Source organism: Macrosteles quadrilineatus, unplaced genomic scaffold, assembly GCF_028750875.1.
Source record: "Macrosteles quadrilineatus isolate MER2022 unplaced genomic scaffold, UCM_ALF_1.0 Scaffold_12__1_contigs__length_5162894, whole genome shotgun sequence".
Classification (NCBI taxonomy): Eukaryota; Metazoa; Arthropoda; class Insecta; order Hemiptera; family Cicadellidae; genus Macrosteles; species Macrosteles quadrilineatus.
The window spans coordinates 291,123-312,675 of NW_026542605.1; the positions used below are offsets into that span (position 1 = coordinate 291,123).

The window sequence follows — 21,553 nt, forward strand, 5'->3', positions numbered from 1 at the left end:
AAAATGATGTAAACCATGCACGCATATAATATATATTTTTTACCATGCATTATATATAAGACTACCTTCTAGGAAATAAAAGCAAATACTCACATAGCCTATATTTGTTGTCCATGTGATTTCCTCAAGAAATAATAAATGTTTATCCAAGACCGCACTTGTTCACACATTATTTACCTAGTTTTTGTTACCCAATTCTTATCACAATTCTATCGAGTTCAAAAGTGCTATCAATACACAGTAATATATACACAAAAAATTAAAGTTCACAATCCATGAAACTACATATATTTAGTCCTACTATTTACAGAAACTCATTCTCCGATTTAGTCTGAATCCGAGTCAAGTTGGACCAGCTGCCTTTTGGCACCCCTCTGAGCCCTCCAGTAGTGCTCAAGTTGGTGGAAACACTGTTTGTGCACACCAGCATTGCAGCCAGGACACCAATAATCAGATCTTCCTTTTCCTTTGCCTGGGATATTGCAGACAACACACTTTTTATTGTTCTTCCTGGGCAAGTGTTCAAGTCGGTGGGCACCATCCCCCGCAGGTCCAGGTGCAGCTTGTGCAGCACGCATATCTTGAGTAACAAGGGAGTCAATGATAGAGATGTGAAATTCTCTCCTACTTTTTGGCCTATCAGTGTTCAGGCAGTACAATGTCCAGGCATTGAACATGCAAAGGTCGACGAAATTGAAAAATATCTTTTTCCAATATTTGGAAGTTTGTCGGTTGCAGGACAAGTGATAAACCGACTTATCACTAACGTCGATTCCTCCCATGGACTGATTATATTGATGAATGAGGAGTGGTTTTCTTCCGACAAGTCCTTTCTTACTTCTAACTATTTGGTCTTCTGCGTGGTAGCCTGTTGTTACAACTAAAACTGGTTTCCTGGTTACTTTTTGTCTGAACCCTACCAACAAAACTTCGCCCTTTCTAAAATATATGCTTTCCCGCTCGCCAAGCTTTGCCTGCTTCACAGTTTTTGATAGATGTTTAGATCGTTTGTTTATAGTTCCAGTTATGAATGTATTCCTTTGAAGAAGCTCTTCTGCTAAGGGAATCTTTGTATAGAAGTTGTCTGTATATAAATGATGCCCTTTGTCCAGACAACCACTCCTCTCCATCACATGCATCACAACTCTATGTGTAAACAGATTCGCTCCAACTTCTTCACCGTCATCTAGTCTCGGTTGTGCAGCAAGGTAGTCAGTGCCACTATAAAGCTCTACGTGTAAAACGTAGCTTGTTTTGCTATCACAAGATTGAAACTTTTTTATTCCGTACTGCTTATGTTTTTTGTTTGGCAAGTACTGAATAAATGCACATCGATGTTTCATACCGATGAGACTCTCGTCTATACATACATCCTGACCAGGTGTGAAATACTTCTTGAAATTTGTGTTAATATGGTCTAACATCCATCTAATCTTTACCCATGCATCATAATTTGGATCATCCCTTGGAAGGTTTCTTGCAGAGGTCATGTGTAAAAATGTACTTATCAGCAAAAATCTGTTTTTGGGCATGGTCTGTGAGTAAAAAGGGATGTGCTGTTGAGGCCTAGTGTCCCAATAATTCTGAATGTTTTTTCGAACTGTTAGGGCCATGTTGAACAGGATTCCAAACCATTTCTTTAGTTCATTTACAGTTACAGCTGTCCACTTATGGTAGCGAGAGTTTGGGGTCAAGTTCTGTTCTCCAATAAACCTTGTAGCATGGGCATTGGTCTCTCTAACAAGAATATTCCAAAAAGAGGCAGTTAGAAATAAATTTAGATAAACTATTGGACTACTGTTCCTTGGAGGTGCATTTTTGAAGCCAGTGTCCCTTACCATAAATAATGCATCAACATTCTTGGGTTGTTCCGGAGGATAAACCCTCACCCAAGGGTCTAGAGTAGGAGCTACAGGCCTAGGCCTAGGCCTAGGTCTTGGAGGTGGCGTACCTTCTCGTTCTGGTTGCAGTCCTATGTTCTCTTCACCTTCATGATCAGACGTTTCTAACTCACTAGAGTGTGGAGAGTAATTGTCCCCAGACTGACTTCCCGAGGAAAAATCTAAAAGCGATTCAGAGTCGGAATCGTCGGGAAAGTCGGGCAAATCCAAGTCCAGATCACTTCCCTCGTCGTAATTTGTATCAGGTACAGCGTTTGGATCGTCAGGATCACTCAGTTCGTCATCAAGGGCACCACGTATATCACTACTATCCATTTCGAGTCATTTACTAACGTATAAACACGGTAATAATACGCGAAAATGTAACCAAAATACGATAAACAAAGATGTTTGTAAACACGCATAAACTGACGGCAGCCGACAGCAGCTGTGTTTCGCGATTAACGTTATGCAACAACGCATAGAGTAATAGCGTCTGAAACCAGAACATAGAGAAAGAGTAGAATCTCCTCTTTAAAATGATATATATATAAAATGATTTTCTATGCAATCTAAGCTACTAAGAGCAGATTACGTAACGCTGTAATAGTGCCGGATTCCCGGCGCTCGGCACTAGAGCCGGCGGGTCAGGCGCCGGATTTCCGGCGCTTGGCAGTTGGAGGGTTAACATTGAATGAATGCAAGGTCCACAATCACCACTCAATAATGTTTATTGATAATGGAGTCAAACTTTCTTAAAGGTGGAAGTGAAAAGTCATAATCAAAATCTAGTTCAAAATTAAGATGGTATCAAATAATCAATACTCAATAGTATGGTATCCACAATAGTGTAAAATGTTACATCCTTATCTACATTTTAAAATATTATAAAAGATTTTTTTACAAACAGAGGTTGGCAGCCTCAAAACCTTTTACCTATTTCTCAACACAAATAAATTAACCAAACATCAAGCAAAACAAACAATATGCAGGAATGGAAATTCACAACTTTGCTAATCTGTTTTTGCACTAACAACTGAGGTACCTACTCAAAAAATAAACTTACATTGTCGAGAATTAGAAAATATAAAAATCAGCACACAATTGAATGTCAGAGACTAACTTTCACAAGACGATCCGTTGGCCACAAAGCCAGGCTTGCAGACACAATGACCCTCGTCTGCAGCTGGTCCGAGTGTCTGGTGGTTGATATCAGGACAAGGTCGGCACAAGGTGACATCTCCCGGCACTCTGCCATCGTGGTACGTGCCGTTAGGACAAGCTATGACAGAGACATAAATCACAATCAGAACACAACCACCAGTGTAGGATGGGTGAGATAGCTTTGTGTAAGTGAAAAATATTAAACTATTTAGTCAGGAATATTATTATTCCAATGATCTTGATAGGTGCAGTTTCAAACCATCTAAAAATCTAATGACTTTATTAAGGTTTGAATTAGCAATTTCCCGATTGGTATGCTAGCCCTGTACAGAATGAAAAAAATCTACATAATTATTGTTTAACAACTTACCACTAAGATATTAGGTCTTTGGGAAATGACAGCATTAAACTGTCAAAAATATTTGCTGGAATGTAGCATTCCATCTTTGGCATTCCATCATTCCAATCACAATTCAACAATGTTTTATGTACATAAAGTACAATTCAAATGTAGAACTGTACACGAAATCATCTCCCAAAGACCAATATTTCACAGTTAACTTTAAATGTGTAAGTTTAAGTATTATTATAACCAAGTATTATTATAGTTCAGCTTACCACTCCGCTACTATTTTTACTACATAAAATGAATTTTTAAGGCTATTCAGGTTTATGTGCTTATTGTTGAAATCACTCAAAGGTTAGGTAAACCGAAAAAGTTTACCAGGTTGGCACATAAAAATAGTCTTGTGCAACATACATTCAATTACTGGTAAGTGGACGAAGAAGCTTTTTTTTAAGTTTATCTTAATATGTGAGATCTGAAGGTAGTGTAATATCCCAGTGTTCTGTTTGAGTCAGACCCAAATATACACATATCTTGATGAATAACATTGCATGTATACATGAAAGTTAGATAATCTATCAATTTAAAGTACACAGGAAAAAGTATTTGTGTGTAGACAGCGATGCACTTAATGTAGGATATTGCAAGTATAAGTAAGTATGGATAATGTTTGTTAACAAATACGTTACTGAAAACTTACGGAGACAAGGATGTTCCTGATCAGCTGTTCCGAGACCGTAATGTCCTGGAGGACACAAACACTCATACTGTCCTGTGCGGAGTCCACAGGAACACCTGTAATACTAACTTAATTTTATATTTACCACAGGCAATAATTATTGTAAATCTTCCAATATGAGGACCAAAAACATATAATTTTGATAGATAAATTACTTTAAAAAAATATATGCTATCTCGCTGATTGAACAAGAAAGATTTTGAATTGATTTGTCATTTATCATTTAAGATCTAATGAACTTGAGAATCTGTTATTTGGATAAAAATCTGATCAAATTAAACCCAATATGTAGCAATAAAAGATGCTGCACTAGCAAACAATTGATACAATATCAAAAACCATAATCACAATTTGTTTATTCATCATAGAGTACCAGCTTTAAACTTATATCTCAAATAAATTTTGCTGTCCTTAAAAAGATAGATAGTGCTGCAGTACTGTTGAACTAAACTAAATTGTTAAAAAGAATATACTTATTTCAATTTTTGCAGCCAGATATTTCATTTTCATTGCCATATTTTTATACCTCTAACATTTTTTATTACTGTTGTGATGTTTGAAAAATAATTTAAAAAAATATTAAGTATGAGGAAGAAGTTAACATTCAGGAAGTGAGAGTGGTTTTTGAACCATCTACTGTATACCTAGTAAATTAATATGTTATGTGTATGTACACTATCATATATAAAATAATCTATACAAATGGCATCTATGAGTTTTGTTAACCTGGCCATGGGACCACAGATGTTGAGGCACAAAGCACTGTCTCCCACTGGAACATACGACCCAGCTGTCAAGTCTGAAACCAATTAAATAAAATGAACTATGCTAAAAAATAATATACAAATAAATATTATGTACATTTTCTTCTAAAAAAAGTAGGATATGTTCGTTTTAAAAGTTCTAAATCTGGCTTCAGTTGGTTCAAAAACAAAAAATTGAATGCCTACTCCAGTGTCCCAGCTCTACACTCAGATTTTAGTGAATATATTTTTAATTTCACAAGAGAAATTTGCGAGTTATTTTAGATTTGTTGTTTTTTATGTTGTAGGTTACTAATCCTTTACCTCTGTGCAAAGCTCTTCTGGCTAGAGCCACAAACTCCTCAAAACTGTCTAGAATGTATGAGTGTTCCTCGCCAGGAGTTGAGGCCATTTCAAACAGTTCAGCAGTGTTGCCATTGTGAACTCCAAAGGTGAAGATTGTCACCCCATCAGATTTTAGAGACTTGGCAACATTGCGAGGGTCTCCGCCGTTGGAAAATCCGTCCGTAACAAGAAACAGGGCTTTACGAGAGTTTGGACGAGCGTGAGATAATATGTCCTGAAACATGAAGATGTTTTCTTTTGATATATGTTTTTTATACATTTTGTCTTCATAGTTCTGAAGAAAATAGCAGTACTAGATAGATTGTGCCATTAATAAGGCGTTTGAGATTTTTTTTATACACTTAATATAAGTCAATACACTTGTTGCGAGTCCAAAAACCTAGGTTTGAGTGGCCAAGGGGGTAAGGTAAGGTAACATAGGTCATTAAATTGAGTACTTAAAGACATCCATCACCTTAAAACCCATATAAGAAAGAATGATTAATTGAATTCAGTTGAAACGTAAAAATAAATATTTTTACCCGATTTGACAAAATTGCTTGCACTGTAAAATTTACTTGGGATGACTTCCCTTTCCATTTTCCGAAACACAATTCCTTCCTTAATGAAGGATATACTGGAATTTATTTTCAGAGATAAAGATGGACTCAAAGATGTATTTGAGTTAGGCCTAATAAGTTTAATGTGTGCTACTGCTAATCTTATAGGACCAAAATATTGTGAATGAATCCACATCAATTACCTGAGCTTCCAGCATGGCTCCCAGCGTGTAGGTGCCTCCTCCACTATACTTGACCTTGTGGTGAAAAACACTGCATTTCTCTTGTTCCGAGGGTCCACTCATCAGATCAACTTCTCTTACCTGCCTCACACACAGTTATAAAACAGTGGTTTGGAAAAAAGTAAGGGCTTTTTACTAGTTAAGTACGAAAATATAGTAATATTTGCTTTTGGTTGAGTGCTGGTAATTGAATTGATGACAAAACAAAATGAAATTTCTAATGAAGCTAAATACTGCTATTAAAAAGAAATTATGAATTGATAAAAATATCTTACAAATTTAACTATCCAATATTCTATCTGTGGAAGATCTCCAATACGATGACAATTCACATGAATCGTTTTCCTATCTAGGTGAAAGTACGACTAATTATGGTCTCTCTTTGCACAGGAATTATCTCCAATGAATACAAAACCCTTTAAGAAGCGCAATGCCTTTGTTAAAAATTCAGTCTGGGAATATTTGAATTTTGGTTAGTTCCCGCAGCGGCCGCTAGTTGGACTATAGCGAGTGCGCGGCCAAGTCAGCTGACTGAGTGAGAGAGAGTGAGACAAGAGAGAGAGATAGAGGCACGGCTGACACATGAGCGATCCTAGTGGTGGCTGCGCAAAGCTTATTTCGGCGGCAAAATTCCAGTGTGACTATTCTCCATAAGCATTTCGCTTCTTAAAGGGGTTGTATTCATTATTATCACATAGAGTAATACATTGCTATTGGTCAATAGTGGGATTTGAACCCAGGCCTTTAGGCCAGCAAGTCTTAATATCTAACCACTTAGTTTAGCCAGCACATGATGATGCATTAATAATACATCAATAAACATTAGACAGTATTGCAAGATCTCACAAATATTTGTTAGGCTTTCCCTTGAAAGAGTTTGAGATTCTTAGATACAAAAATCACTTGCATGGCAAACAACTTAAAAGTACTAACCACTTGCCCAATAGAAGCAAAAGACACTATGGCTACCCTGGTGTGGTTGTAGGATACTGAGAAGTCTGCCAATAGTTTCTTAACAAATTGAAGTTCGGACTGGAAATTTTCTGCACCAACGCTTGATGAAGCATCCACAAGAAACACTAATTCTACTTTCTAAAACACAATAAAAACACTTAGAATGGAGATTGAAAGGTTTTGTATATGGTACCTATCTGAATATAAATGAAGGGAAGCCTAGTGATTATAGTGCTCGCCTAGCAATTTAAAGCCGGGTTTACACGATGCCAGTTGGTGAGACAATTGTCTTTGCCAATTGGCATCACGTGGTTTTGGAATTGTTGTAGGCCAGGCAAGTTGAACGAGAACCTGTTTACACGTGGCCAACACTTGCCCAGGCATTTTACAGTGAACCAGGGTACTACTGCCAAAAGACAAGACAGTGCTATTGGCCTCTACACTGTTTACACGGCGCCAATTGTCACGACAACTGGGTTTTTGAGGGGTGGGGGCCTCACTGGGCCCAGCTCATTGTCCTGAGTCTACTCCCGGAGACAACTGAATTTCGGGACAATTGGTGGGCCAATTGGCTTGCCAATTGGCCTGAAGTGTTTACAAGAAGCCATTAATTCCAAGCCAGTCAGTTGTCTCCTGACAATTGTCTCGCCAACTGGCATCGTGTAAACCCGGCTTTAAGGTCACCGGTTTGATCCTAAGAAAAGTCAGTACTGTAGCTTTTTGATGGTTTGAAACTGGAAACAGCTGTTCCTGATCAGGCTTCAAATAAAGACCCTGGCTAATCAAACAGCTTAGTCAGTAACAGCTACACTGCTACACAGATAATCTCACACCATTCTACACTCATCCTTCACTCATATTTGGCTTAAAATATGCACCTATGTGGCATCTCAATGATTGATAATTGTTTGAAATATTTGACTGCTCCTTAACTGGTAAATGTACAAGTACTTTCCATTTAACTAGTGAAATGAAATAGTTATTTGTGTAACTAGTGTGGGAAGTGACACTTTGCTGCACATGAGAGAAATGTCCTTTTAGAGTAATCCAAAATTTGTCTATTGTTTATTGTCTTTGCACTCTGTCCCCCCTTTGTGTCAAACAATTAGTTTTATACACAGATTTGACTTAATATCTGACAATGTCCAATGCATCATCTATGTATTCCTTAAACTAATAACATTCTTGGTTTACCTCTTTTAGAATATCGTACCAAGAACTTTCTTTTCCACAAGATTTTTCATTTTATTCATTTTGAATTTGAAAACTTATTATTTATTTTATAGATATCTGAAAAATTGTGTTCATACCATTGTAGGCAAACTAGTGTATTGCAAACCCTCAATTTTTCATTTTGAATCAGAATCTCGTTTGTAGCAAAACCTCATTTTTGGCAACTTAAAACCAATACATCAGTAAAATTTCTAAAGAAATTGCTCAGCCCAGCCTGTAGACATGTATTGCGATACAGGATATGGTTAGAATTATGTTTACTTAAAGGTTTATAGTGTTTATACTCTGTAACTGCACATGTAAGAAATAAAAGAAATGTTTTGAAATGTTACAACTACTGTGCACAGTAAAAAATTAGTGCTAGAAACCTTAGCTATTCACTTGACCTATCTTTACATGAAATATTGTTTGGTTTATAGCAGATGTGGCCCTATTGGTCTAATAATTCAAATTTCCGTCTAAAACACTGGATTGACCTTAGACAGTACAGGGTTTATTATAAAATTGCTTGAATAGGAAAAACTCACCAAAAACATAGATATGTATTAACTCTTTTTTAATGACCTTAAAGAAAATGATATGAAAATATTCAATAAAGAACAATTAATGTTTAAGTTTGATTGGAAACGGCTTATTGCCTGAGAATTAAGGAGACAAAGGATAGGATAAGCAGGCTTACCTTATAAATTGTAGGCATCCCACTTCACTACAGTAACACAGAAGAAAACACTGTTCTTTGTGTTTTCTTCTGTGTTACTGTAGTCAAGTGGGATGCCTACAATTTATAAGTTAAGCCTGCTTAGCCTGAAATTAATGTTTAAGTTATATTAGTAATCAAACAGTAAGTTAAAGTAAAGAAACAATCAACACTCACATTGTTCTTCTCAGCAGCGACAAGACCTTCAAATTGTTTTTTGAGAACTTGCCCAAGCACTTCCACCTTGGACTTCAACACCATATTCTCCAGCCTTCCTGAAGTATCTTTCAGTCTTTTAGCTTGACCGGAATTGAAAAACCCGCTGCTAGAATCCACATTTGACTTCTGCTGAGCAACCACAGTGACCATAGCTATCAGCACAACAATCAGCAGCATGTTATCAACAACCAGTGACTGATTGATTGTGTAACAGCATCAGTGGTGTTTGTATCCAATACAACAGTCGAAGTGAGTCACTTACTGGAGTACCACTTGAGTTAACATGTTCCAGACGTTCCATAAATAGGCCAAACTGCAACTTGCCCAGGCAAAAACTGTGCTCGAGTGGGCAACTGGTGATTGTTTTGTAGGATGATCTCACGTTATGTTTTGTGTGATGAGGACACAGAAGTAGAGTATGGACATAATGTAAACATTTTGTGTTGCAAAGAAGAGGGTTTGTAAAGCTAGAAAAATCGAACCAAATTATATGTACATATACAAAAACCTGTCAATAAAAATTGAAAATTATTGTTCTGCACTAGAGAATAATATCAATATTTTGTTGTCTTGCCACAGCCTTAGAGTTAGCTTAAGAATGTCTATTAATGGATGTTATTTAGGTTTTTTTTTTTCAGAACTATCTGTTGACCTCTTTCATGTAAAATTATTACATTTTCAGCTACCACAAATTAGTTAGGAGCTTTCAATCAATTTGTAGCTAAAATTCAATTTAATATAACATATCAATAATACCAAAGTGGAAATGTTTATTGCTAGAATCTTGCAAAACAATTTCTTATCCAGCACTTGAGATCATGGAGGAATGTGTTTATTTTTGCTCTGTAGACCTAGCTAACAGTTAGGAAGATTTCATGATATTTTTTATTGTATTTTATAGAGGTTGCGATGTAAACAAATGTCAAAACTATTTGGTATTTGTTTCTTCAGAAAACTTTACAAATAGAGGTTACGAATTTTAAATTCCCTTCTGCCAGTCTATTAGTGATTTTTTAGAGTTTTCAAGTTTTTCATGTTCCTTATAACTATAGATCGACCCATCAAACTTGACTTTAATCATTGACTATATATACCTACAGGCTTTATATCTACAGCTTTATATCTACAGGTTTTAAATAAATCCATAGTTCATCACACTCAAACAGAACATTTTAATGATAAAACTTTGTTATTAAATCATCTTTTGTCAATAATAATGTAAAACACTTATAAGTTATAATTTTAATCATGTAGGTTTTAATAGAATACAAAAAATAAATAGCTGATACTAAACCACACCATTCTTAATATCATTTAACTCTTTTTTGGGGGTAATGCAAAGACTTCTCAACCAACTGTAAAATCTGAAGACTGTTAAATGATAATTTTAATAAGCACTAGGTGTGCCCGTTCTGAATTGATTTTCAATTAAATATATTTTAATAACATTAGGTTTAACGAGTACCTAGGTTTGCTGCTACAAGGAAACTAATAAAGTGTGTTTTTTAGTAAAATATTGATAGCTTAGTACAAAATAAATAAATTTGCCAAGTTTGGTCAAATTATATCCATAAACAAGCAAACTACAACATTTGATAATATTCTCCATATGAATAACATTTAAATTTACAATTGTTTAAATTTTCTCTGTTACTAATAACTGAACAAAAATACTTTAATAAACTAAATTATTTGTTTTTTTAAGCTCTTTAAAAAGGTATAAAGAGAAATTGGGAAATTTTGTGTTTTTAGGGTCAAAAGTGAGAAAAACCAATTTTTACCCCATAAAACCCCCCGTAAAGCCCCGTTCCCATCGTCCGATCATGCTGGTTCGCGAACTCATTCAAGTTTAACCCCCTTTACACCTTTAAAACTAATTTCATCAAAATCGGATGAAAATTACTCAAGTTATCGTTCATGGACGTAGTGTATATAAAAAATTTATAAAAATGTATAAAAATTTGAACGAATGGTGTTTTTGGCCTCTGGGGACATCAAAATGAAAAAGTAAATCGGTCCCGGGTCTAGGTCTTACAGTGCCACCTATGGTAATAGCTACTTCCCTATAGGGAAATTCGCTAATTAGTATCTGAAATCTTTGTTAATGTCATAAAATGTTATCATAATTTATATTTGCTTGGACCGAAGATGACCCGAAATTCTGTCGAAATGCTATATGAATCGGGTTGCTATATGAAATGAAGTACAGTAAATCTATAGACAATTTAGATTGGTAATTTATAATAAAAATTACCAAAATAGGCCACGAACTATTGATACATAAACAACGTTCAAAGCTTTTTCCCTACAATTTTCTCTTTATCCCATTTTCTCAAATTATTTTCCCCTTTTTCCCAACTATTTTCCTTTCTTCCCTACAATTTTCCCTTTATCCCATTTTCTCAAATTGTTTTTCCCTTTTTCCCAACTGTTTTCCCTTTTCCCGACTGTTTTCCCTTTTCCCAACTCTTTTCCCTTTATCCCGTTTTCCCAAATTATTTTTCCCTTTTTCCCAACTGTTTTCCCTTTATCCCGTATTCCCCAATTATTTTTCCCTTTTTCCCTACTTTTTTCCCTTTTGCCCTACAGATTTCCCTTAATCCCATTTTCCGAAATTATTTTTCCCTTTATCCCATTTTCCCAAATTATTTTTCCCTTTTTCCCCTTTTGCCCTTCAATTTTCCCTTTATCCCATTTTCCGAAATTATTTTTCCCTTTTTCCCTACACTTTTCCCTATATCCCATTTTCCCAAATTATTTTTCCCTTTTTCCCTACAATTTTCCCTATATCCCATTTTCTCAAATTATTTTCCCCTTTTTCCCTACAATTTTCCCTTAATCCCAATTTCTCAAATTATTTTTCCCTTAATCCCATTTTGCCCTACAGTTATTTTTCCCTTTATCCCTTATTCCTAAATTTTTTTTCCCTTTTTCCCATTTCCCAAATTTTTTTTCCCTTTATCCCATTTTCCTAATTTATTTTTCCCTTTATCCCATTTTCCCAAATTATTTTTCCCTTTTTCCCAACTGTTTTCTCGTTTTCCCTACAATTTTCCCTTTATCCCATTTTCTCAAATTATTTTTCCCTTTTTCCCAACTGTTTTCCCTTTTTCCCTACACTTTTCCCTTTATCCCATTTTGCCCTACAGTTTTCCCTTTATCCCTTATTCCTAAATTATATTTCCCTCTTTTCCATTTTCCCAAATTATTTTTCCCTTTATCCCATTTTCCCAAATTATTTTTCCCCTTTTCTCAACTTTTTTCCCTTTTTCCCCTTTTGCCCTAAATTTTCCTTTATCCCGTTTTCCCAAATTATATTTCCCTTTTTCCCTACACTTTTCCGTATATCCAATTTTCCCAAATTATTTTTCCCGTTTTCCCTACAATTTTCCCTTTATCCCATTTTCTCAAATTATTTTTCCCTTTTTCCGAACTGTTTTCCCTTTTTCCCTACAATTTTCCCTTTATCCCATTTTCTCAAATTATTTTTTCCTTTTTCCCTACGATTTTCCCTATATCCCATTTCCCAATTATTTTTCCCATTTTGCCCTACAGTTTTCCCTTTATCCCTTATTCCTAAATTATTTTTCCCTTTATCCCATTTTCCCAAATTATTTTTCCCTTTTCCCCTACGATTTTTCCTATATACCAATTTCTCAAATTATTTTTCCCTTTCCAACTGTTTTTCCTTTTTCCCTTTATCCCATTATCCCAAATTATTTTTCCCTTTTCCCAAATTATTTTTCCCGTTTTCCCTACAATTTTCCCTTAATCCCATTTTCCGAAATTATTTTTCCCTTTATCCCATTTTCCCAAATTATTTTTCCCTTTTTCCCCTTTTGCCCTTCAATTTTCCCTTTATCCCATTTTCCGAAATTATTTTTCCCTTTTTCCCTACACTTTTCCCTATATCCCATTTTCCCAAATTATTTTTCCCTTTTTCCCTACAATTTTCCCTTTATCCCTACAATTTTCCCTATATCCCATTTTCTCAAATTATTTTCCCCTTTTTCCCTACGATTTTTCCTATATCCCATTTTCTCAAATTATTTTTCCCTTTTTCCCAACTGTTTTCTCTTTTTTCCCTACAATTTTCCCTTAATCCCAATTTCTCAAATTATTTTTCCCTTAATCCCATTTTGCCCTACAGTTATTTTTCCCTTTATCCCTTATTCCTAAATTTTTTTCCCTTTTTCCCATTTTCCCAAATTACTTTTCCCTTTATCCCATTTTCCTAATTTATTTTTCCCTTTATCCCATTTTCCCAAATTATTTTTCCCTTTTTCCCAACTGTTTTCTCGTTTTCCCTACAATTTTCCCTTTATCCCATTTTCTCAAATTATTTTTCCCTTTTTCTCAACTGTTTTCCCTTTTTCCCTACACTTTTCCCTTTATCCCATTTTGCCCTACAGTTTTCCCTTTATCCCTTATTCCTAAATTATATTTCCCTCTTTTCCATTTTCCCAAATTATTTTTCCCTTTATCCCATTTTCCCAAATTATTTTTCCCCTTTTCTCAACTCTTTTCCCTTTTTCCCCTTTTGCCCTAAATTTTCCTTTATCCCGTTTTCCCAAATTATATTTCCCTTTTTCCCTACACTTTTCCGTATATCAAATTTTCCCAAATTATTTTTCCCGTTTTCCCTACAATTTTCCCTTTATCCCATTTTCTCAAATTATTTTTCCCTTTTTCCCAACTGTTTTCCCTTTTTCCCTACAATTTTCCCTTTATCCCATTTTCTCAAATTATTTTTTCCTTTTTCCCTACGATTTCATTTTTCCCTTTCCAACTGTTTTTCCTTTTTCCCTACAATTTTCCCTTTATCCCATTTTCCCAAATTATTTTTCCCTTTTCCCAAATTATTTTTCCCGTTTTCCCCACAATTTTCCCTATATCCCATTTTCTCAAATTATTTTTCCCTTTTTCCCAACTGTTTTCCCTACAATTTTCCCTTTATCCCATTTTCTCAAATTATTTTTTCCTTTTTCCCTACGATTTCATTTTTCCCTTTCCAACTGTTTTTCCTTTTTCCCTACAATTTTCCCTTTATCCCATTTTCCCAAATTATTTTTCCCGTTTTCCCCACAATTTTCCCTATATCCCATTTTCGCAAATTATTTTTCCCTTTTTCCAACTGTTTTCCTTTTTTCCCTACAATTTTCCCTTTATCCCATTTTCTCAAATTATTTTTTCCTTTTTCCCTACGATTTTCCCTATATCCCATTTTCTTAAATTATTTTTCCCTTTTTCCCTACACTTTTCCCTTTATCCTGTATTCCCAAATTATTTTTCCCTTTTTCCCTACAATTTTCCCTTTATCCCATTTTCTCAATTTTTTTTTCCCCTTTTTCACAAATGTTTTCCTTTTTTCCCTACAATTTTCCCTTTAGCCCATTTTCTCAAATTATTTTTTCCTTTTTCCCTACGATTTTCCCTATATCCCATTTTCCCAAATTATTTTTCCCATTTTGCCTTATCAGTTTTCCCTTTATCCCTTATTCCTAAATTATTTTTCCCTTTATCCCTTATTCCTAAATTATTTTTCAATTTTTCCCATTTTCCGAAATTATTTTTCCCTTTATCCCATTTTCCCAAATTATTTTTCCCTTTTTCCCAAATTATTTTTCCCTTTTTCCCAACTGTTTTCTCGTTTTCCCTACAATTTTCCCTTTATCCCATTTTCTCAAATTATTTTTCCCTTTTTCCCAACTGTTTTCCCTTTTTCCCTACACTTTTCCCTTTATCCCATTTTGCCCTAAAGTTTTCCCTCTACAATTTTCCCTTTATCCCATTTTCTCAAATTATTTTCCTCTTTTTCCCAACTCTTTTCCCTTTTTCCCCTTTTGCCCTACAATTTTCCCTTTATCCCATTTCCGATTTTTTTTTCCTTTAACCCTACAATTTTCCCTTTATCACGTTTTCCCAAATTTTTCCCCTTTTTTCCCAACTCTCTTCCCTCTATCCCTTATTTCTAAATTATTTTTCCCTTTTTCTCTACTTTTTTCCCTTTTTCCCTACAATTTTCCATTTTCCCTTTTCCGAAATTATTTTTCCCTTTTTCCCTACAATTTTCTCTTTATCCTATTTTCCCAAATTATTTTCCTCTTTTTCCCAACTCTTTTCCCTTTTTCCCCTTTTGCCCTACAATTTTCCCTTTATCCCATTTCCGAATTTTTTTTTTTCCTTTATCCCTACAATTTTCTCTTTATCCCGTTTTCCCAAATTTTTTCAACTTTTTCCCAACTCTCTTCCCTCTATCCCTTATTTCTAAATTATTTTCCCTTTTTCCCTACTCTTTTCCCTTTTTCCCTACAATTTTCCCTTTTTCCCATTTTCCCAAATTATTTTTCCCTACAATTTTCCCTTTATCCCATTTTTTGTCAAATTATTTTTCCCTTTTTCTCAACTGTTTTCCCTTTTTCCCTACACTTTTCCCTTTATCCCATTTTGCCCTACAGTTTTCCCTTTATCCCTTATTCCTAAATTATATTTCCCTCTTTTCCATTTTCCCAAATTATTTTTCCCTTTATCCCATTTTCCCAAATTATTTTTCCCCTTTTCTCAACTCTTTTCCCTTTTTCCCCTTTTGCCCTAAATTTTCCTTTATCCCGTTTTCCCAAATTATATTTCCCTTTTTCCCTACACTTTTCCGTATATCCAATTTTCCCAAATTATTTTTCCCGTTTTCCCTACAATTTTCCCTTTATCCCATTTTCTCAAATTATTTTTCCCTTTTTCCCAACTGTTTTCCCTTTTTCCCTACAATTTTCCCTTTATCCCATTTTCTCAAATTATTTTTTCCTTTTTCCCTACGATTTCATTTTTCCCTTTCCAACTGTTTTTCCTTTTTCCCTACAATTTTCCCTTTATCCCATTTTCCCAAATTATTTTTCCCTTTTCCCAAATTATTTTTCCCGTTTTCCCCACAATTTTCCCTATATCCCATTTTCTCAAATTATTTTTCCCTTTTTCCCAACTGTTTTCCCTTTTTCCCTACAATTTTCCCTTTATCCCATTTTCTCAAATTATTTTTTCCTTTTTCCCTACGATTTTCCCTATATCCCATTTTCTTAAATTATTTTTCCCTTTTTCCCTACACTTTTCCCTTTATCCTGTATTCCCAAATTATTTTTCCCTTTTTCCCTACAATTTTCCCTTTATCCCATTTTCTCAATTTTTTTTCCCCTTTTTCCCAAATGTTTTCCTTTTTTCCCTACAATTTTCCCTTTAGCCCATTTTCTCAAATTATTTTTTCCTTTTTCCCTACGATTTTCCCTATATCCCATTTTCCCAAATTATTTTTCCCATTTTGCCTTATCAGTTTTCCCTTTATCCCTTATTCCTAAATTATTTTTCCCTTTATCCCTTATTCCTAAATTATTTTTCAATTTTTCCCATTTTCCCAAATTATTTTTCCCTTTTTCCCAAATTATTTTTCCCTTTTTCCCAACTGTTTTCTCGTTTTCCCAACAATTTTCCCTTTATCCCATTTTCTCAAATTATTTTTCCCTTTTTCCCAACTGTTTTCCCTTTTTCCCTACACTTTTCCCTTTATCCCATTTTGCCCTAAAGTTTTCCCTCTACAATTTTCCCTTTATCCCATTTTCTCAAATTATTTTCCTCTTTTTCCCAACTCTTTTCCCTTTTTCCCCTTTTGCCCTACAATTTTCCCTTTATCCCATTTCCGATTTTTTTTCCTTTAACCCTACAATTTTCCCTTTATCACGTTTTCCCAAATTTTTCCCCTTTTTTCCCAACTCTCTTCCCTCTATCCCTTATTTCTAAATTATTTTTCCCTTTTTCTCTACTTTTTTCCCTTTTTCCCTACAATTTTCCATTTTCCCTTTTCCGAAATTATTTTTCCCTTTTTCCCTACAATTTTCTCTTTATCCCATTTTCCCAAATTATTTTCCTCTTTTTCCCAACTCTTTTCCCTTTTTCCCCTTTTGCCCTACAATTTTCCCTTTATCCCATTTCCGAATTTTTTTTTTCCTTTATCCCTACAATTTTCTCTTTATCCCGTTTTCCCAAATTTTTTCAACTTTTTCCCAACTCTCTTCCCTCTATCCCTTATTTCTAAATTATTTTCCCTTTTTCCCTACTCTTTTCCCTACAATTTTCCCTTTTTCCCATTTTCCCAAATTATTTTTCCCTACAATTTTCCCTTTATCCCATTTTTTGTCAAATTATTTTTCCCTTTTTCCCAACTGTTTTTCCTTTTTCCCTACACTTTTCCCTTTTTCTCTACAATTTTCCCTTTTTCCCATTTTCCCAACTGTTTTCCCTTTTTCCCTACAATTTTCCCTTTATCCCAAATTATTTTTCAAATTATTTTTCCCTTTTTCCCAACTTTTTCCCCTTTTTTTTCCTACACTTTTCCCTTAATCCCGTTTTCCCAAATTATTTTTCCCTTTTTTCTCTACAATTTTCCCTTTATTCCATTTTCCCAAATTATTTTTCACTTTTTCCCTACAATTTTCCCTTTATCCCATTTTTTTCAAATTATTTTTCCCTTTTTCCCTACAATTTTCCCTTTTTCCCATTTTTCAATATTATTTTTCCCTTTTTCCCTATAATTTTCCCTGTATCCCATTTTCCCAAATTATTTTTCCCTTTTCCCTACAATTTTCCCTTTTCCCTACAATTATTCTTCCCTTTTTCCCAACTTTTTTCCCTTTTTTCCCTATACTTTTCCCTTTATCCCGTCTTCCCAAATTATTTTTCCCTTCTTCCCTACACTTTTCCCTATATCCCATTTTCCCAAATTATTTTTCCTTTATCCCATTTTCCGAAAAAATTTTTCCCTTTATCCCATTTTCCCAAATTATTTTTCCCTTTTCCCAAATTATTTTTCCCTTTTTCCCAACTGTTTTCTCGTTTTCCCTACAATTTTCCCTTTATCCCATTTTCTCAAATTATTTTTCCCTTTTTCCCAACTGTTTTCCCTTTTTCCCTACACTTTTCCCTTTATCCCATTTTGCCCTACAGTTTTCCCTCTACAATTTTCCCTTTATCCCATTTTCTCAAATTATTTTCCTCTTTTTCCCAACTCTTTTCCCTTTTTCCCCTTTTGCCCTACAATTTTCCCTTTATCCCATTTCCGATTTTTTTTTCTTTATCCCTACAATTTTCCCTTTATCCCGTTTTCCCAAATTTTTCCCCTTTTTTCCCAACTCTCTTCCCTCTATCCCTTATTTCTAAATTATTTTTCCCTTTTTCTCTACTTTTTTCCCTTTTTCCCTACAATTTTCCATTTTCCCTTTTCCTAAATTATTTTTCCCTTTTTCCCTACATACTTTTCCCTTTATCCCGTCTTCCCAAATTATTTTTCCCTTCTTCCCTACACTTTTCCCTATATCCCATTTTCCCAAATTATTTTTCCTTTATCCCATTTTCCGAAAAAATTTTTCCCTTTATCCCATTTTCCCAAATTATTTTTCCCTTTTCCCAAATTATTTTTCCCTTTTTCCCTACAATTTTCCCTAATCCCAATTTCTCAAATTATTTCTCCCTTTATCCCATTTTGCCCTACAGTTTTTTTTCCCCTTATCCCTTATTCCTAAATTATTTTTGCCTTTTTCCCATTTTCCCAAATCATTTTTCCCTTTATCCCATTTTCCGAAATTATTTTTCCCTTTATCCCATTTTCCCAAATTATTTTTCCCTTTTTCCCAACTGTTTTCTCGTTTTCCCTACAATTTTCCCTTTATCCCATTTTCTCAAATTATTTTTCCCTTTTTCCCAACTGTTTTCCCTTTTTCCCTACACTTTTCCCTTTATCCCATTTTGCCCTACAGTTTTCCCTCTACAATTTTCCCTTTATCCCATTTTCTCAAATTATTTTCCTCTTTTTCCCAACTCTTTTCCCTTTTTCCCCTTTTGCCCTACAATTTTCCCTTTATCCCATTTCCGATTTTTTTTTCCTTTATCCCTACAATTTTCCCTTTATCCCGTTTTCCCAAATTTTTCCCCTTTTTTCCCAACTCTCTTCCCTCTATCCCTTATTTCTAAATTATTTTTCCCTTTTTCTCTACTTTTTTCCCTTTTTCCCTACAATTTTCCATTTTCCCTTTTCCTAAATTATTTTTCCCTTTTTCCCTACAATTTTCTCTTCATCCCATTTTCCCAAATTATTTTTCCCTTTTTCCCAACTGTTTTCCCTTTTTCCCTACAATTTTCCCTTTATCCCAATTTCTCAAATTATTTTTCCCTTTATCCTGTATTCCCAAATTATTTTTCCCTTTTTTCCTACAATTTTCCCTTTATCCCATTTTCTCAAATTATTTTTCACTTTTTCCCAACTGTTTTCCCTTTTTCCCTACACTTTTCCCTTTATCCCATTTTGCCCTACAGTTTTCCCTTTATTCCATTTTGCCCTACAATTTTCCTTTTATCCCGTATTCCTTAATTATTTTTCCCTTTTTCCCTACTTTTTCCTCTTTTTCCCTACAATTTTCCCTTTATTCCATTTTCTCAAATTATTTTCCTCTTTTTCCCAACTCTTTTCCCTTTTTCCCCTTTTGCCCTACAATTTTCCCTTTATCCCATTTCCGAATTTTTTTCCCTTTATCCCTACAATTTTCTCTTTATCCCGTTTTCCCAAATTTTTTCAACTTTTTCCCAACTCTCTTCCCTCTATCCCTTATTTCTAAATTATTTTCCCTTTTTCCCTACTCTTTTCCCTTTTTCCCTACAATTTTCCCTTTTTCCCATTTTCCCAAATTATTTTTCCCTACAATTTTCCCTTTATCCCATTTTTTGTCAAATTATTTTTCCCTTTTTCCCAACTGTTTTTCCTTTTTCCCTACACTTTTCCCTTAATCCCTACTATTTTCCCTTTTTCTCTACAATTTTCCCTTTTTCCCATTTTCCCAACTGTTTTCCCTTTTTCCCTACAATTTTTCCTTTATCCCAAATTATTTTTCAAATTATTTTTCCCTTTTTCCCAACTTTTTCCCTTTTTTTTTTTCCTACACTTTTCCCTTAATCCCGTTTTCCCAAATTATTTTTCCCTTTTTTCTCTACAATTTTCCCTTTATTCCATTTTCCCAAATTATTTTTCCCTTTTTCCCTACAATTTTCCCTTTATCCCATTTTTTTTCAAATTATTTTTCCCTTTTTCCCAACTGTTTTCCCTTTTTCCCTACACTTTTCCCTTAATCCCTACTTTTTTCCCTTTTTCCCTACAATTTTCCCATTTTCCCAAATTATTTTTCCCTTTTCCCTACAATTTTCCCTTTATCCCATTTTTTCAAATTATTTTTCCCTTTTTCCCAACTTTTTTCCCTTTTTTCCCTACACTTTTCCCTTAATCCCGTTTTCCCAAATTATTTTTCCCTTTTTCCCTACACTTTTCCCTATATCCCATTTTCCCAAATTATTTTTCCCGTTTTCCTTACAATTTTTCCTTTATCCCATTTTCTCAAATTATTTTTCCCTTTTTCCCAACTGTTTTCCCTTTTTCCCTACAATTTTTCCTTTATCCCATTTTCTCAAATTATTTTTCCCTTTTTCCCAACTGTTTTCCCTTTTTCCCTACAATTTTCCCTTTATCCCATTTTCTCAAATAATTTTTCCCTTTTTCCCAACTGTTTTCCCTTTTTCCCTATACTTTTCCCTTTATCCCGTCTTCCCAAATTATTTTTCCCTTCTTCCCTACACTTTTCCCTATATCCCATTTTCCCAAATTATTTTTCCCTTTTTCCCTACAATTTTCCCTTTATCCAACTTATCCCTTATTCCAACTTTATGATATAGCCTATACGACGTATACGCAGCTGTTACTCATAGAATGGGTCAAAGATCCGTGAAATGCGGCCAACTGCTGATGCGTGATTTAAATTACTATCTTTATTCCGCACAATGAATGTAATGAACAAGAAAACAACGAATGTAGGAATATACAATAACCCCCTATCTCCATAGCATAAGTAGCTTATTAGGTAGGTTATCAGCATTGTGCAGTTCATACACCATTTATTTTTCAAATGTAACTTGAATTAATTTAAAACATTCATTTGGTTAAACTAATATATTGGTTTGATTAACATAAATAGTTTATACAGGCCCAACTATCCGTTCTACTTCATATAAAAAAGCAGTCCCTAAATAAAATACAAAGATAAACAGTATTTGTTAATTATTACGTCTTTTATTTTATCTATTTTTTAAATTTCTAATATTATTATTTCCTGATAGCGGAAATCTCTCACGCGCAGGTAGTAGCCTATGTGAGGCATTTCATATTTAATGACTATGTTAGTATATTATTTTATTTATTTATATCATTGCATAACTATGAAATCTTAACTGACAAAGTATTGTAAAAATGTATTTACTTATTGAAATAAACCTGATTTTATTTTATTTGACAATATTCCCGTGGCGGAGCACGGGCTGCTAACTAGTATGATTAAATCCAAACTAGGTAT

At 34.2% G+C, this 21,553-nt stretch overlaps 1 protein-coding gene across 1 annotated transcript in view; it reads right to left on the reverse strand.

Annotated features, from left to right (window-relative positions):
- Window positions 1-9,299, reverse strand: part of LOC129004881 (sushi, von Willebrand factor type A, EGF and pentraxin domain-containing protein 1-like) — a 51,330-nt gene extending 42,031 nt beyond the window's left edge. The window contains exons 1-7 of the mRNA XM_054433575.1: window positions 9,081-9,299; window positions 6,953-7,111; window positions 5,981-6,100; window positions 5,197-5,452; window positions 4,856-4,928; window positions 4,091-4,185; window positions 3,004-3,162 (exon numbers count right to left, since the gene is read on the reverse strand). Coding sequence (XP_054289550.1) covers window positions 3,004-3,162; window positions 4,091-4,185; window positions 4,856-4,928; window positions 5,197-5,452; window positions 5,981-6,100; window positions 6,953-7,111; window positions 9,081-9,299 — 1,081 coding nt within the window. The remainder of the gene's footprint in view (window positions 1-3,003; window positions 3,163-4,090; window positions 4,186-4,855; window positions 4,929-5,196; window positions 5,453-5,980; window positions 6,101-6,952; window positions 7,112-9,080) is intronic.
- Window positions 9,300-21,553: the final 12,254 nt, after the last annotated feature.